Source organism: Pangasianodon hypophthalmus, chromosome 4 (assembly GCF_027358585.1).
Source record: "Pangasianodon hypophthalmus isolate fPanHyp1 chromosome 4, fPanHyp1.pri, whole genome shotgun sequence".
Classification (NCBI taxonomy): Eukaryota; Metazoa; Chordata; class Actinopteri; order Siluriformes; family Pangasiidae; genus Pangasianodon; species Pangasianodon hypophthalmus.
Window position 1 is genome coordinate 4719778 of NC_069713.1, and position 17766 is coordinate 4737543.

Here is a 17766-nt window from a genome sequence, read left to right on the forward strand (position 1 = left end):
TTTTGGATTTCTGACAGATATTAGTTTAGATTTCCTGAAGAAGATTTAATCTTCTAGGTTCGTTGTGCCTAAAATGTGCTGTTTTCATTAATAGACTGAATATTTTCCATGTTTCCGTAATGTTCTGTTTGTGTTTCCTTTTTAGTGCTGATTTCACTTATACCAGTGGCCCATGCTCAAGGTGATTTATATATAATTTATCCTTTAGATTGTGGGCATATTTGATTTATTTTGGGGCTGAGAAGTTTGTGCACAGTTTGTTAATTTGTTCCAAGTGTACTAATGCAGTTTTTATAGCTCTAAACAAAATACGTAACATTAAATCACTTATTTTCATTCTTTGTTCTCGTACCATCTCATGTGTAGATTCACTTTGTGCTCTTGGTAAATTCACCCACACTGTGTGGCTCTTCATTTTCTGTTTGCCTTTTTACAAGAATTACTTTCACTTAAGATAAATAGTGTTATAATATAAGAAAAGGATGAGCAGCAAAAGTTTAGATATGAATAAACAGTTTTATGCTTAAATAGTTTTATGCTGCTTAAATGCCTTAATATATTAAATATAAAACAGCACAAGTTTAATGACAGCAGCACATGGGAGCAACTGACAAAAATAGTGCTAAATAAAATGTTCTATGATGCCCCTGATTTCTTACTAGTAAGTAGGTTACACATATCAGTATCAACAAGTAACAAAAAAAAAATGCACTTCTACTCATTCTAAAAAATTATATCAGTAGTGTACGCTTGGAAATTACTTTATGTAAGGTTTTTTAACAACAGAATGTTTTACAGGGAGTCCTATAGCTGTGGTGTCCATAAAGCCTGATACAAATGTGTTCATTGGAGAGAATGTTACTCTCAGATGTGACATACAGAGAGGAGGAAGCACTCACTGGACATACAGCTGGTATAAAAATAATAATAGACTCACAGACAGCACAATGCAGGAGTTCATAATCCGGTCTGTTACTGACTCTGACAGTGGTGACTACACCTGCAGAGGACAGAGCAGTTACTTTCAGAGCTCAGAGTTCAGTGATGCTGCTACACTGACTGTATCAGGTGAGTCTGTGGGTGTTTTTTATTCTTATTTAATACGATAACATTATTTTCAGGGTTCAGATTTTGAGCCGTCAGTAATTGAGTCCCTGTTTGTTTAATGTTGACTTACACTTCCCTGTCTAGTAGACACCAATTTCTTTCACAGGAATCATCACCATGTGTTTTGCAGTAGCATTTGGGTTTTATATTAAGTTTGCAGTAGAATTGTGGTGAGTCAGTCTGATTAATAGTACACAGTGAACATTAAGAAAGAAGGCAGTAAATCTCACCTTGTGTTGGCTCTGCCATTATCTGATTTATTAGAAGATCATTTGAGGCATTGGAATTCTAAGGTTTTATCTGAGAATTCTGTAATTTTGAGAGATTTTGATTTTCAGCATAATCCACATCAGTCTCTGTCTCATCACCTGAGGTAGAAGTCACTCACAGCATTTAAATACGAGCCTCATTATCTTCTCTTCACTTGACTGATGTCTGTTCACACTAACACCGCTGGGGAAATAATCCCTGATTCACTTCTGTTCTGTTGATTATAGTTATTATATATTATATATATATATATTATATATATATTATATTATATATAATATATTATATTATATATTATAGTTATTATAGTTATTAATGTCTTTGTATTAGGTCATTTAAATATTTTATAACTTTGTCTTCTGTCATCTGTACAAAATGTGTAATCACTCCTCCCTGTTTTAATGATGATGTGATGGCACAGGGCCATCGCAGACATTTTAACAGCCACTGTCTGATTAGCAACGTCTAATTAATTTTTTTATTTGATACATCTTGTGTCACATGTTAATATGAATGTTTGTTTTAGATACAAAGCATATGTTAAAGCACAGTGAATCTACTGCTAATGTTGCAAAGTGAAAAGCAGCTCTGACACCTTCATCATTTCATACCAACAGCAAAACCCAAACCGACTGTGAGAGTGAATCCTCAGAGCTCCGTCTACACTGGAGACACCATCACTCTGAGCTGTGAGCTGCAGCAGTCGACTGGATGGGAGTTTCTCTGGTACAAAACTAATCAACACTTACAGCTTCTGAACAGTGAACAAGCACACACACAAGTGACAGTTGATCATGCAGGAGAAACAGTGTACCAGTGTCAGCCACGCAGGAGAAACTACAACTACTACTACACAGAGCTCAGTGATTCTATCAGGATTACAGCGAAAGGTATGTCATGATTTTTTCCCCTTTTCACCACAGTTTTGTTAGAATAAGTAAGACAAAATATTGCTTAATTACTGTAATTCCTTGCTATTCCAGAATGTTCAAAATAATTTTGAAATAGATGTTTTAAAAGTATTTGTTGCTGGTGAGATCCAATGCACAAGTTTAAAACGTTATTTAACAAAGAAAAATAAAGTGGTAAAGCTATAACTTTAAGTTTTCCAACATGGGAGAAAAAAAAACAGTTTTTTTTGCGGGAAAAATTCTATTTATAAATATGACTAGTATTTGACTATCCAAGTTAGACATATAGTTACACTCCTCTACCTACACCTTATTAGTATTTTATCCATAGTTAATATTTGTAACTGTTACTCACTCCTTAGGTGGTCTTTTGTAGTTAAACAGTGCTGTGTAAAATTGTAGAAGTGTTTCTAGCGGAGAAATTATTTTGGAAATTACAGAATACAGAACATCACATCATGATCACCACCTATTGTGGTGTTTTGTTTTTTTTTTATTTTAGAGTTAATTTTAATAGATCTAACAGTTTATTAAAAAATACAGTTTATTTGTAAATTAGCTGATTTAGGTGATAAAAGCAAACTGTTGCATCCACTATTCCTATATCATCATTATATATCCATGATGACAAATTCATCATGACAGTTTAGATGCTCTATTATTTTTCTACAGCAAGACCTAAACCAGTGGCATCTATAAATCCTGATAAACAGGTGTTCAGTGGAGACGCCGTCACTCTGAGATGTCACATACAGGATGAAAGTGTCTCTAGCTGGCAGTACACCTGGTATAAAGATGCTTCACACAGTCCTGTCAGTAGTGAACAGGTGTACAGGATCAGTGGTGTTGAAGTGACCCACACAGGTAAATACACCTGTAGAGGAGCAGAGAGAGGAGGCTCACGCTCCTCACACTTCAGTGATGCTGTTACACTGACTGTATCAGGTGAGTGTGTGAGGTTTTTTGGGGACACATGAAAATGTGCAATTAGACATTCATGAAAAGCTTCTTACTGTGTATTAAATAAATCTACAAATGAATCGTTTTGTATTTCCTGTGTAACAGAGAGACCACGGGCAGTACTGAGTGTATCTCCACAAAGCTGGCTGACTGAAGGAGACTCAGTGACTCTAAGCTGTGAGGTTACAGACTCCTCTACAGACTGGACATTCAGCTGGTACACAGCTGTTCCCTACAGAGACGGCTTAACTCAAATAAAACATAATCGTGGCTATAGCATGTATGTGGAGCTCCTCTCAGACAGCAGCAGAGGATCTGGAGGCAACTACACTCTCAGTCCTGCTGCTCTTCATCACACAGGAGTTTATATGTGCAGAGGAGAGAGAGGAGAACCAGCCGTTCACACACAGTACAGCAATCCACAGCCACTATGGATCACTGGTGAGGAAAATTAACTCTTGTGTTGAAGTGTAGAATACGAAAGTGTGAATGTAAGATCAGATTAATGCAGCATTTATTTATTAATACATATAAGGCAGTTAAAGAGCTCTAAGTGCTGGTAGAGGCTTATTATCATGATTTTCCTTGTGTTCCTCTGTATTTGGTGATGTCTCTGCTTTATCATTGGGTAACTTTTCTGGGTAACATACAGGACTCAGGAGATGGTTGAGGATCTATGTGCAGGAGGATTTTATTTTAAAAGCCAGAAAGGTAGAGCAGGTAAACATTACGGATGAAACCAAGTAGAAATACATTATTCAGTGTGAACAGAAAATGTGTTCTAAACAGATACAGATACAAATAGGAGGTGCACTATTCAGGGTTTTTTTTCTTTGTTTGCTTTTAGAAAGCTTTCCAAAAAGGCAATAACATGCCCACATCTTGTTTAAATCCAAATACAGATACAGATATGGCTATTTAGAGCAAAAACAGATGCAGGTACAGATGATGTCATCATGTTACACTGTTAGTAAACACAATGCAGATAACAGAGGTGTAAAGCAGGCAAGAGTCAAACACACTGAAGCACCGTACAAGAAACCAGAGGACAAATCCAAAAGACTAATCTAAAGACAAGGCAAAGAGTCTAAACAGGGCAATGGCAATCACAAACTAAACATAGCTCTGAACTCGCACAAACCCTGGGATTGGCAAGACTTTACATCATGTATAAGACCATGTGCTGGCCTAATATACTCTACAATGAGGAAGTGACCTGGAGGTGGTGTGATAGAGCTAGACTAATACTCAGGCGACAGTGACATCTGATGGTGAGGAGGCGTAATTTCCCCTGCTGATGTGATTCCCTGATTATGTGCACCTGTTCCTCACTGTAAAACATTTACTGTAATATTTACAGTAATTTACTGTTAGCAAATAGCAAATGGCAGTAAATCACTGTAAAAATATTTACTGTAAAGTACTCTAAATACCTTCACAGATGATTCTTGTTATGTTTATTGTATATTTCTAGTAATATACTGTAAATTCTGCAAGTAAAATACTTCTAAATATATTTATGTTATAAAATAAAACATAATCAAGTATATTTGCTCATTTGGCTGATTCAGGATACAACTGAAATGAGGGTTAAAGGTCTTGCTCAAGGACTCAACCATAGCAGCTTAGCAATGCTGGGATTTGAACAGACGACATTCTGATCTATAACTTCAAGCCTGAACCACTTTAAACTCAAGCTTGACACGAGGAGAAATTTTACAAGTCTTACTGCTGGCAAAAACATTAGATATCCCACTATGCAATGCATTTTCTGCTAATTTACTGTAAACCTGTGAAATAATAAAACAGTAATAAACAATGTACATTTACAGCAATTTCCTTGTGTCCTTCCTCATTCTATCACACTCTTTAATTTTTATTTACATGGATTTCTTCTCTGTTTAAATGGCTCTTTTCTGTGTTTAAGGAGAATCTCCTCCAGTCTCTCTGATCATCAATCTGAGCAGAACTCAACACTTTACTAATGACTCTCTCTCACTGAGCTGTGAGGACCAGAGTAACTCTACTGGATGGACAGTGAGACGATACACACACAGTGAGGGAGTGTTAGATTGTTCATGGTGGGGATCAGTTACAGGATCTACATGTAAAATCAGCTTCCTCTCCACATTACACACTGGAGTTTACTGGTGTGAGTCTGAATCTGGAGAAAACAGTAATCCTGTCAACATCACAGTGCATGGTGAGTCTACATGAAGTGTGTTTATTGTTAAAGTAAAAAGGGAAACGATTTATTACAGAATATTCAGAACTCTGAGTTCGTAAATGGGGAAAACCTTCAGGAAGACAGCGACAACATTTTTTTCTCAGTACATTACCTGTAATTTCTCTATTCAATATTGGATATATCTCTGTACTGGTGCATCCATAATTCAGTTGAATTTTTTTCTCATAAGCTAGTGTAGGAAGTTTTCTGCATACTTGATTTCAATATCTGCAGACTTCACAGCTTTTGAGAGTTTAAAGTTATGTACATATAAATTAGAGAACTTTTATTTATATTGTCTACACACACATCATAGTGTGTGGATTTCCTTGTTTGTGATTTTCTGTGTTCTAGATGGTGATGTGATCCTGGAGAGTCCTGTCCATCCTGTGACTGAGGGACATCCTCTGACTCTACGCTGTTTATATCGCAACACAAATTCCTCAAACCTCCCAGCTGATTTCTATAAAGATGGATCAGTTCTCCAGACACAGACTACAAGAGAGATGATCATCCGAACTGTCTCAAAGTCAGATGAAGGTTTCTACCACTGTAAACACCCAGAGAGAGGAGAGTCACTGAAAAGCTGGCTCTCAGTCAGACGTGAGAAATCATTTAAATATTCATTTAAATACAAACGTGTCTTGAACTCAGTAGCTTTACATAATGCAAGCTATAGTCTTTAATTTATGTAACTCTGTGTTCAATACGCTATGTTACATTTGTGCACACAAGTGTAAATGAATTTATTTGTACAACAGGTTGAGCTAAAACTTACAAACACTTCACCATGAATAAAGAGTTATTATAATTATTATTTTATCCTGCATGTAGAAGCTCCATTCTCAGTGCTCATGCTGATCAGTAGTGTAGTGACGGCCTCTCCGTATCTGCTGGTGACCATCATTCTGCTGGTCAAATGTTACAGAGCTCGAGGTAAGAACTCTTTCTGTACGTTTCACATAATCAGCACAATAACTTTATTTAGTGCGAGAAAAACATTTTCACCTTAGGACAAGTAGAAAGCATTTGACTCACTATTCTCATTTTAAAAGCAAAAATCCACACTTGAGTGTTAAAGCACTTGTTCTAAAATGCACTTACAGTAAGATTTAAATGTAAGTAGGATATGATATAAAACACAACATCTGTTTCTGCTGAGGTCTGAGGGTGAATTTACATGTGACAGACGCTTCAAGTGGAGTTACATTTTAACTTCACTAATAATGTACATTATTCAGTAAAAATACTAAAAAATAGTGCAGAAATGTATTTCATAAGTAGATGTGCTGACTTATCCATCATAGTAACAGGCTTTAGATAATCTGTATAATTTAGGTTTTACAATGAAGAGGTAGCATTTTAATAACACAAAAGGACATGATAATAAGTTGGTTTTAATAATTGATAAAGAATCTCTGACCTACATTTTGCAGTTACTGAAAATGACTGAATGAATGATGTTCATTTTCTAACACATCTTTTCCTGAAGCTCTGTCACTTGTCACTTCACTGTCATTCATAAGCATTAAAACAAACACCCTTTAAACTGTGTTTAGGATGAGATCAGATGCAGGTTGGTTGCTTTTCTGCCATAAACACCTGGAATAAACACTGAAATGAAACAAGTGACTTTTTACTTTCTTTAACAGCTCACACTGATGAAGAGAGAATTGAGAATGCAGTCATAGAGGAGTGAGCAAAGTTCATCTAACAAAAAGACTGTGTTTTTAATGTAAAAATAATTTCATAATTTCTCATTCTTTAGGGCTTTGTGAGGTTTTAAAATAATACTGATTTGTCATTTTAATGTCATGCTGTTATTTGCTCTGCATCTTATAGACACCCTCGTTGTTCTGACTGGATTTGTTTAGCTAAAGCCTGCAAACCTCCTCATGAGGTGAAAGTAACCATTTGTGTAGTTTCTAATAAACCTTACAGGCTGCTAATACAATTCAGAGTAAAAACGAAGAAATATTCTTTAAAAATATATATTGGTGAAGAGAAAATTTTGATGCATTGTCTGAGGGTTGAGCTGTGCTTCTGCAAAATAACATCTGACATGTGGGAAATAATGTGTCTGCTATTGGAGTGAGTTTAATCTCAACATGGAGACCTGCACATTAAAACCTCAAAGCATTTCATCTAACTGTAACGAGGTTTAAGCAAACACAGTAATCTGTGCAAGATGGTTGCTTTAAATTCACAAAATATAGAGTGATACTCTACTGTGTCAGTTGCTGGACCTCTTTTAACACAAATCATGCCATCATAGTTTTTTTTTATTCCAACGGAAGGGAATGAGATGAAACAGGATTAAGTGCAAGATGGAAACTAGCATCATTAGGAGGAAACTAAAGACTAGTAGGTTTGTTGTGTGCTAGGACATGCACTACTGAGATTTGCTTAATATACAGAGAGAGTATATGGTTTAAATTGCATTATTTCAGAAGGAAAATGTGCAGTGTAATATTTTCCAGTGTAGGTTGTATTTTCTGTATAGATGACTACAGTCAGAGTGTTTGGTGAAAAGCCCAGTGTTACTGGAGCTAAAGTAAGTGAAGCTTTGTATGTATGGAATATAAAAACAAGTTCATTGACTGTTATCTGAAATACGATGGGGAACTAATATTGTGTTTTGTGTCTTCTCAGTATTAGTTCTACAACTACTGTATTTGTACTGCTGTATTTTCTTCTATTTCTGTGTGAGATTAGCTCTAGTTGAATTACGAGGAGTAGCTTTCCAATCTCAGTTAGACACTGTTGTTAGTTTTGTTTGAATTTTCAGCTGTGTGAAATTTAATTGTAGTTGTGTGAGGAGATTTGTGGATGAAGTATTTTGGTCAATTAAATAAATGCATCATCAATTCACTGAATTATTTCACCTGGTAGCAATAATGTATCATATGATATCATATCCTAAATTTTCCCACACCACCCCATTGCTGCGCTCCCTCCACTGGCTTCCTGTAGCTGCCCGCATCAGATTTAAAACACTGATGCTCGCCTACAAAGCCAAAAACGGACCAGCACCCACTTATCTCAAAGCACTTATCACACCTCGAGCGCCACCACGCTCCCTCCGGTCCTCTAGCACTGCTCGACTGGTCCCTCCATCTCTCAGGGTACAAGGAAGGCTTGCATCGAGACTCTTCTCTGTTCTGGCACCAAGGTGGTGGAATGAACTTCCCCTAGATGTCCGAACAGCTGAGTCACTGGCAGTCTTCAAACGACGGCTAAAGACTTACCTCTTCATAAAATACTTAAATTAGCACTTTCGCAAAAAAAAAAAAAAAAAAAAAAAAAAAAAAAAAAAAAAAAAAAAAAAAAAAAAAAAAAAAACCTCCCCAACAGAGTTTTGGACTGATGGTATTCCTAGTTTGTGACCTACCGAGCCAATATCAGAATGTACTTGATAGACTTCAAAGCACTATTGTAAGTCGCTCTGGATAAGGGCGTCTGCCAAATGCCATAAATGTAAATGTAAATGTAAATGAACTACAAGTAATACACTGAGAAATCTCTTGTGTCTTTGTCAATATCAGCATTTTTAAAATTTTGTATTTTTTATACAATGATGTACTGGAGCTAAAACATTTACTGAGCCAAAATAATAATAATAAAAAATAAACAAATCAATGTCTACTTCATTTCTCTTGCATTTTTATGTTTTAAACCCCCTTCTGTTGCTATATTGTTATCTTTTCATTGTCTTATATTGTCTCTTGTCTCTGTAACACTGGAAATTCCCACATGGGATTAATAAAGTGTTCTCTTAAAAGCAGAAACTCGATCCTGCAGTATTATTCAGTGTAAGTAGAGGATCTCACTGCAGTAAAGTTCAGGAGTAAATGAGGAATCAAACAGAAATGTTATTACTCTTACTGCATGTCTACACACTGGTACACTGATGTACAGGACTAACATAACACTGAAAATGTCCAAAACACAACACAGGAAATTAACATTACAGCAGTGGCAGTGATTCAGACGATCAAAAGCTGCTTATAAAGTGAACTACAAGGTTTCACTGTTAAACCCTGCTAGATAATTTCCTCATGAGTGCATTTCTTCCCAGTCCTGGCAGAGAGATTAAGATAGTCTGGATTAGAGGTTTGTAAATCAAGATTGTATCTAAATCATTGTTGTATATGAGCACTAACACCGTCTACACAACTGGGGAGAATTTTTGGTAGGTGTCTGCAGTGAGGAACATCACACACTTCTTCCAAGGGAAAATTGTAGCAGGAAAATAGTTTCATGCATATTTTACTGTATAAATAAACAATTATTCTCTTTTGTTACTGTAAGAGGCTGCGCTACACCTCCAGCAGCCAGCAGAGGGCAGCAGTGGAGCTCAGTGAGAGCAGCCATTCAGGAGAACTCAGTTACCCAGAATTCTCCAGGCTGATTAACCTGGATTAACTGCACCTGCCAGGCAGGATACTTAAGACCAGCCTTTGACAAAGTCCTTTATCACACCTTTGTAGAGGAGTGACTGGTATTGTATGTCAGAGCTTTATCTGAGGTAAGGCTAAAAGAAAAAGAAAATGAGAATTTAAGCGAATTAGAAAAGAAAGAAAGCAGAGGAAAGAAGTGACTAGAGCGAGTGCACCAATCACACCCCAAACCCTGCCCTTAACCTTTATTTCACCAATATATAAACTCTGCTTGCCCAGTTATTTATAAGCAAGCAGGGGTTTTCACTCTGCAGTTGGGTCCACACTGAACCGTCCTGTAACAGTTACCATATCATTTGTGTATTAGATTTTAAAACTCAGGTCTCTTGTAAAGAACAGCTGGCTGTTAGATGTCATAAGCTTGTGTTATGAAGGCAACTGAAGTGATATTCAGTGAGAAAACTCACTCTGGACTCAACTAAAGCTCGACATGCTCCACCCCCCAACTCAGCTCCTGCTCCTCTGCGCTTACATTTATCATGTCAGCAGTAACAAAAATGAATTCAGTAACATAGCTTCATACTGACAGTTACTGACAAAGTGTCACGAGTCCCTTTTGGACTCCTTCCTTAGACAGTGTGTGCTATAGCGGGCATTACAGACAGTATGCTTTTTATGTGCTTTTGCTTTGCTGTGCAGATTACACACATGGATTATAACTAGAAACACGAAAATATTACATTCAAACCTTATTGTGCAATCTAGGCCCTTTTTATTCCCTGTTCACCATTAGGCATGCACACTGTAAATCAGCAGCAGAAAAAAGAAAACATTTACCACACATTATTTATTTAGATGCAATTTTGGGGAAAAAAAAAACAAAAAACAGCGAGATCCATAAATATTTGGACATTGACCAAGTTGTGTGATGCTGTGAGTAAAATGTCTCTGTGTGTCTTCAGCAACATGGACAGTTGAAGACTGGAAAAAGAGCAGGTGATTTTTTTAAATCTTCAGCTGTCCTGTGTCGGTGAGTCTGTGCCCATGATAGCCTCAGATTGCTGTTGTTGGCTGAGAGGAGTGGAACCTGATGTGGTCTTCTGCTGTTGTAGCCCATTGTGACGGCGGACCGACAGCCCGCGCACGTAAAACATCAAACGCTCCTCGCGCGACTGACGGCGTGCTGCTGAAAAGTCAGCGTCCTTTCAGCACCGCGTTTGTGTTGGACAGCCGGAGTGCGCGTGGCTGTGGGGCGGAGCGACCTAACTCAGCACGGCTGGCGGCCAATGAGTGGCGCGGCTCCTCTTCACCCTCCCGGAGAAGACGAGGAGCTATAAAAGGAGCTCGCGGCCACTCTAGTGGGGGAGAGGTAAGTGAAAGTCATTATATCATATAAATCATTATATTATTATTCTCTGTTTCTGTGTATTTCTTAGATATAGACGCAGATGTAAACGAAAGAGAGGAAGACGAGCTTCTGTCGCTTCACGACTTCTCCGCTGCTTCAGCCGGCCTGTTGTATTCTCGCACTCTTTTCCTCCACCGTAAGTTTCACTTTCACTTTCAAGGATAATAAAGAGCACGTGTCCCCGCCCCCACCCCTGCAATTACTGCCTGTTTGTGCGTGCGCGTGCAGCCTTCTACGGTCCCGTAGTGTCACACCCATCCACATAAGGTTCGATATTTTGTGCATGTTGAGATGCTTTTCTGCTCACCACAGTTGTAAAGAGTGCTTATTTGAGTTACTAGATCCTTCATAGCAGCTCGAACCAATCTGGCCATTTTCCTCTGACCTCTTATCAACAGAACTGCTGCTTACTCAGTGGTTTTTGTTTTTCTCATCATTCTGTGTAAACTCTAGAGACTGTTGTGTGTGAAATTCCCAGGAGATCAGCAGTTTCTGAAACACTCAAACCAGCCCTTCTGGTACCAATATCCATGCCATGATCAATGTTTTTATGTTTACGTTATGTCTGTATTTGCTATTATGGTGTATAATGTTTTATTTCATAGTGTAAAGATATATATTATGTAGTAGATGATATCTTACATGTACGATATGGGTGTATTATTGTAAAATATGTGCCTATTTACCCAGTACCTTCCTTGCTAGTTGGTTTAATCCAAAGAGGGGCGGGGCTTAGAGTTTAAAAGAGAGCCCCAAACCAGTGTGTGTGTGGTGGTTTGTAGGTTGGTTGTTGGTTTGAGCGAGCGTGCAACTGTGGTGCCGTGAGCTATATTTGTCAGAGTTTAAATTATTGTATATAAGTGTTTATTTGTTTATTTATTTGTTTGTTTGTAACTTTGTATATAGCTTTGGGTTTTTTTTTTTTTTTTTGCCACCCGTACTGGATCACCTCTTGAGCACTGTAAATAAATCATCACCTTGCACTATAACATCTCGGCGAGTATTGCCATCATCCTTCCCCTTTTTCCCCTGGGGAGGGGGTTTTCTGGAGCATATGAAACCACTGCGTCACACTCATAGATTAAAATATTATAAAGTGATCATTTTCACTGAGCCCTGAACATGTCCTGATTGATGCTAACACTAGCTATAACTAGTTTATCATTATTGTGCTCATTAGCAAATGCAACTTAAACACACTAGCTAGCTAAGGGTGGAAAATGTAGCGAGTTATTAACTGCTTACCTTAATCTGGAATATACCATTAATAGACAGTTCAGATTCACAGTCACTCATGCATTTCAGCACCTACACAATGTTCATAGTGACAACAGGAACACTACTGTTTATTACTGGATATGACGACACGTGAGAAAAATCACTGTACCTACCTGCAAATGAAAAAAATGTAAATAAAGTGAGCATTAGCATTTAATATAAAGAATACATTAATTTTCATCTCTCACATCACACAAGGACAAATTATAATTTTATTAAATCACTTGACCTTTAACAAAACTCTGTTAAATATCATCTCCATAGCACTTTAAAAGGATTAAACATTTTAACATTAATATTAAAATTAACATTTTAAAAGATTAAAACTTGAATGAGAACTCAAAATACAGCTGTGTACAGACTGTTCTCAATGTACATGAGCAGACTGAACTGTGATAAGATATATTTTAATCAGTTCTGTTTAAATCTATTACAGTGTGGATGAGGTCAGGATTAAAATTATACTGCAGTTACCACTAGAGGGAGTCAAAGGCATTTTAGTTTCACTTTTCAATCACTGGCCACCACATGTTGAGTTACTGCAGCCTTCCTGTCAGCTCCAACCAGTCTGGCCATTCTCCTCTGACCTCTCTCATCAACAAGCTGTTTCTTTCTGTCTTTTTGTTTGTGTAATCTATATAGACTGTTGTGTGTGAAAATCCCAGGAGATCTCTGAAATTCAAGTTAGTGCATGAGGTTATGAATTGTGCTGCTGCCACATAATTGGCTGATTGGATAATTGCATGAATGAGCAGGTGCATAGGTGTTCCTAATAAAGTGGACAGTGAGAATATAATGGACAAATAGATATTTTGCCTATTTGCAGCCCTGTTACTCAGTGTGTTATTCTTTAATACAAATTATTTTAATCCTAGTAATGTGAAACATTATAGGTTTTACAGTGCGAGTCTTAAAACAGTCTTAATGTGAAAAAAAGGGAACAGGAGCGACCACATCTGTGTCAACTAAAATGTAATAGTGAGATATATTTACATTCTCTCTCTCTCTCTCCCTCTCTCTGTCTGTCAGAACACAGGAAGTTGCTGTGTCTGCGATCACTAAAATAGAAGCATGCATGCACCCATGCCACAAACACCCCCCCCCCCCCCATGATAAAACACAGGAAGTGGTAAGGTTTTAACACACAACTCTTCTCTGTCAGTCAGTCAGTCATTAGAGAGACAGGATGGAGCTGAGTCCACTCCCTGTGATGCTCTGTGAGTAAATGTTCTCTTTGTGTCTTCATTAGAATGAGTGGTGGGGTATAAAGTTGTTCATCTGCAGTCTGAATGTCCTGAGTGATGAGTTTATTGTGTGATTAGGACATTGTGTGTACTTCAGCATGACTGCTCAGGTGGATCAGTGTATCCATATCTGTTATGAGAAGGGTTTAGTTTGATGTGCAACTACTCTCAGTAACTGTGGTAGCTCAGTGGTAGCTCAGTGGTTATGACGTTGCACTACTGATCAGAAGGTCATGAGTTCCAGCACTGCCAAGCTGCCACTGCTGGGTTCTTGAGCAAGGCCCTTAACCCTCAACTGCTCAGTTGTATAAATGAGTTAAATGTAAGTTGCTCTGGATAAGGGCGTCTGCCAAATGCTGTAAATGTGAAAAAGTCTGTATTGTTGGAATCTGTACCTGATCTTCTGTGTCCTGCTGTCAGCTGCTGCTCATGATCATTTGATCTGCTAAAAGAAAATGACTGGATGGTGTTTGTACTTTCACCAATGGAAGTCATGGTTGTGACTAACTGAAATGTCTTTAGCTGATGTGTTCAGACTCTGGTGGTCTTTCCTGAGCACAGAAAGGTTTTAACAAAACCATGTTATCATTAACTAAACTTACTGAGAAAATGCCTTATAACCTACATTTCCATTTTTGTTACTATTATGATCTGTGCAGGGAAACATCTCAGTACAGCAAGTTCACTCTAATACACTCTAATACCAAACTAATGCACAGTACTTCTTTTTTTTAAATAATCGCTAATCATTCTTTACCTATCTGTGTTAAAAATAAGACCAATAACTGTGCAGAAACAAACACTTCTCATTAGTCCTGTACACACACAGAGCAGTGACAGTGTTAGAGGCCTGAGAGCAGAGACCAGGTCGCGGATGTGGTTTATTTTCTATTTTAAGGTAGTGGTGCAAATTCAGCTGTGAAGAAGGGGAGGAGGTGTGAAGGTCAATGTGTGAAAGCAGTAACTAACACTTAACTTTTTAACTGTTGATATGGTGGACAAATTTAACTCCACTGACACTCACTGAGCTCTTTTAAAGCCAAAAGTTGACCAAGTTGAAAATTACCATTTGAAGCCAGAGACTCCACTCACAGCATGAAGAGGATGGAAGGAACCGGCACTCAAAGCCGCCTTCCGCCAAGGCTTAAACCAGGAAGTGCTCACAGAACTGGCCTGCCGAGATCACAAGATGTCCTCCAATTCCCTCATTGATTTACATATCCATCCGGATCAACTCATCTGCAATCGCCATGTGCATAAGTGAGTCCAGATCCTGAAACTGACTGCTCTGAGCCTATGCAGCTGGGTCAGCCCAGCTTAAGCACCACAGAGTGTGAGAAACAGAGCAAGGAAAGCTAAAGCTAGTGGCTTACCCCCCACACAGACCCTGTGACTGTTCCATAGAGCTCCTACCAGGCACCATTCCACAGTACAATCGGTTCTATCCCCTCTATCCCCTCTCCTTAGCTGAACAACAGGCAATGGAGGATTATGTCCAAGAGGCATTACAACAGGGGTACATTTGTCTCTCCACCTCTCTTGCATCTGCAGCATTCTTGTTAGTGGAGAAGAACAGATGAGGCCATGCATTGATTATCATGGACTCCACCAGATCAATATCAATATCAATATCTCCTCTCTCTTGTCCCATCTGCCTTGGAACAACTTCATTCAGCTAAGATATTCATCAAGCTTGATTTGCGCAGTGCCTACAACCTCGGTTGCACCAGAGAGGGCAGTGAGTGGAAGATGGTCTTTAGCACCACCTCTGGCCACTTCGTGTACTGGCTCGTGCCATATGGGCTCGATTGCGCCCCCTCGGTCTTCCAGTGCCTCATAAACGGTGTCTTAATGGATATGCTTGAACTCATGGCGCAAAGATGGGAAGTTGGAGTACCTCATCGAGTGGGAGGCCTACGGATCAGACAAGCAATGCTGCATTCTGGCACAGAATGTTCTTGACCCCTGATCTGCCAAAAATTCCTCACCAAGCATCCCGAGCAACCAGGTCCACACCCAAGAGGTAGGCCTAGAAAGAGGTTGGCTTCCAGAGTGAGCTCTTGTGGAGGGAGGGTTCACATCATTGCTGGAATCAAGCTCCACTTCCCAGAACACACTGCAGCCTACAAACATGAACTACAATCCACAGCACAATACTCCACCAACACATTCACAGTCACCTGTTCTAATCATGCACACCTGTTTCCTATGACACCTGCATCTACATAAACAAACTTCGGACATTCAGGCAGTTGTGAAGTAATGCTCAGTGTGCCCTAACCTGGCTTACCAAGACTTGTATATTGTATTTTGCTTTTCTGGTTTTTGATCTTGCTTTGTTGCTATTTTTTGGATTTTGGATTTGTGCACGTTGTGAGGTTTGCTAATCCCTTGACTTTCTGCCTGCTTTTTTTTTCACATTTTGGAAGTGTTTGCTAGTGTCTTTTAAATAAAACACTAACCTGCACTTGGATCTGCCTAAGACTCTGTCGCATGACAGCCGCTAACAAAAGCGAATACTGAACCATTAACATCACAGTGCAGGTGTAAGATAACGACATTACCTTGTACTTTTAGTTAAGTTAGTTAACAAAGTAAACAAATAACAATATTCGTTAGAACTGCCATGTTACAAAAGTTTAAATATTATACTACAATGAATCATCGGTATAAAATATTACAGTGAATTATTTAGGAAATTTCTCCTTCATGGTCCTGACTTCAGGTGGACAGGACTGTATCAAAAAGGAGAGAAACGGGGGAGGGGAACAACTTCTGTATGACTAAAGTGAATAGATCAAAGCAAATAAATCTAAACACAAGCTAATACTGAACCATTAACATCACAGTGCAGGTGTAAGATAACTACTTTAGCCTGCACGCCATTCGGCAAAAAATAAATAAATAAAATAAGTCAACAAATGACGCTGTTAGTTAGAACATGTTTTAAAAAAAGTTTAAAACAAATTGCCTGATATATTTCAGGTTTTATAATGTGTTATATATATTTTTAAAGAAATTTCTTAGGAAATTCTCTTGTTCCTCCTTCACGATCCTGGATTCAGGTGAACAGGACTGTACCTTCAGAGGAGAGAAAAGGGGGAGTGGAACCACTTCTAAATGACAAAATGGACCAACTAAATGTTACTCACAGTGAGAATGTACAGACCTTTTAATAAAATTATTATTTTTTTCTTTTTATAGAAAATGAACGACTAAACAACTGCTGCTTCAACTATTCACAATGTACATGAGCAGACTGAACGGTGATAAGATATATTTTAATCAGTTCTGTTTAAATCTATTACAGTGTGGATGAGGTCAGGATTAAAATTATACTGCAGTTACCACTAGAGGGAGTCAAAGGCATTTTACTTTCGCTTTTCAATCACTGGCCACCACATGTTGAGTTACTGCAGCCTTCCTGTCAGCTCCAACCAGTCTGGCCATTCTCCTCTGACCTCTCGCATCAACAAGCTGTTTCTTTCTGTCTTTTTGTTTGTGTAATCTATATAGACTGGTGTGTGTGAAAATCCCAGGAGATCTCTGAAATACGAGTTACTGCATGAGGTTATGAATTGTGCTGCTGCCACATGATTGGCTGATTAGATAATTGCATGAATGAGCAGGTGTACAGGTTTTCCTAATAAAGTTGACAGTGAAAATATAATGTACATTTAGATATTTTGCCTATTTGCAGCTCTGTTACTCAATGTGTTATTCTTTAATACAAATTATTTTAATCCTAATAAAGTGAAACATTTTAGGTTTTATAGTGTGAGTCTTAAAACAGTCTTAATGAGAAAAAATAAGGGAACAGGAGGGACCACATCTGTGTCCACTGAAAACTGACATATACATACATCCTCCCTCTCTGTCTCTCTCTCTCTCTCTCTCTGTTAGAACACAGGAAGTGGTAAGGCTTTAACACACACCTCTGCTCTGTCAGTCAGTCAGTCAT

At 38.2% G+C, this 17766-nt stretch overlaps 1 protein-coding gene across 1 annotated transcript; it reads left to right on the forward strand.

The window, feature by feature from the left end:
• Positions 1–947: 947 nt before the first annotated feature.
• Positions 948–11317, forward strand: LOC128318143 (leukocyte immunoglobulin-like receptor subfamily B member 1). Its single transcript, XM_053233512.1, has 9 exons — positions 948–1068; positions 1968–2267; positions 2961–3233; positions 3354–3689; positions 5176–5451; positions 5830–6078; positions 6310–6411; positions 10988–11244; positions 11312–11317. The coding sequence occupies exons 1-9, from the start codon at positions 948–950 to the stop codon at positions 11315–11317; spliced, it is 1920 nt and encodes a 639-aa protein (XP_053089487.1).
• The last annotated feature ends 6449 nt before the right edge of the window (positions 11318–17766 follow it).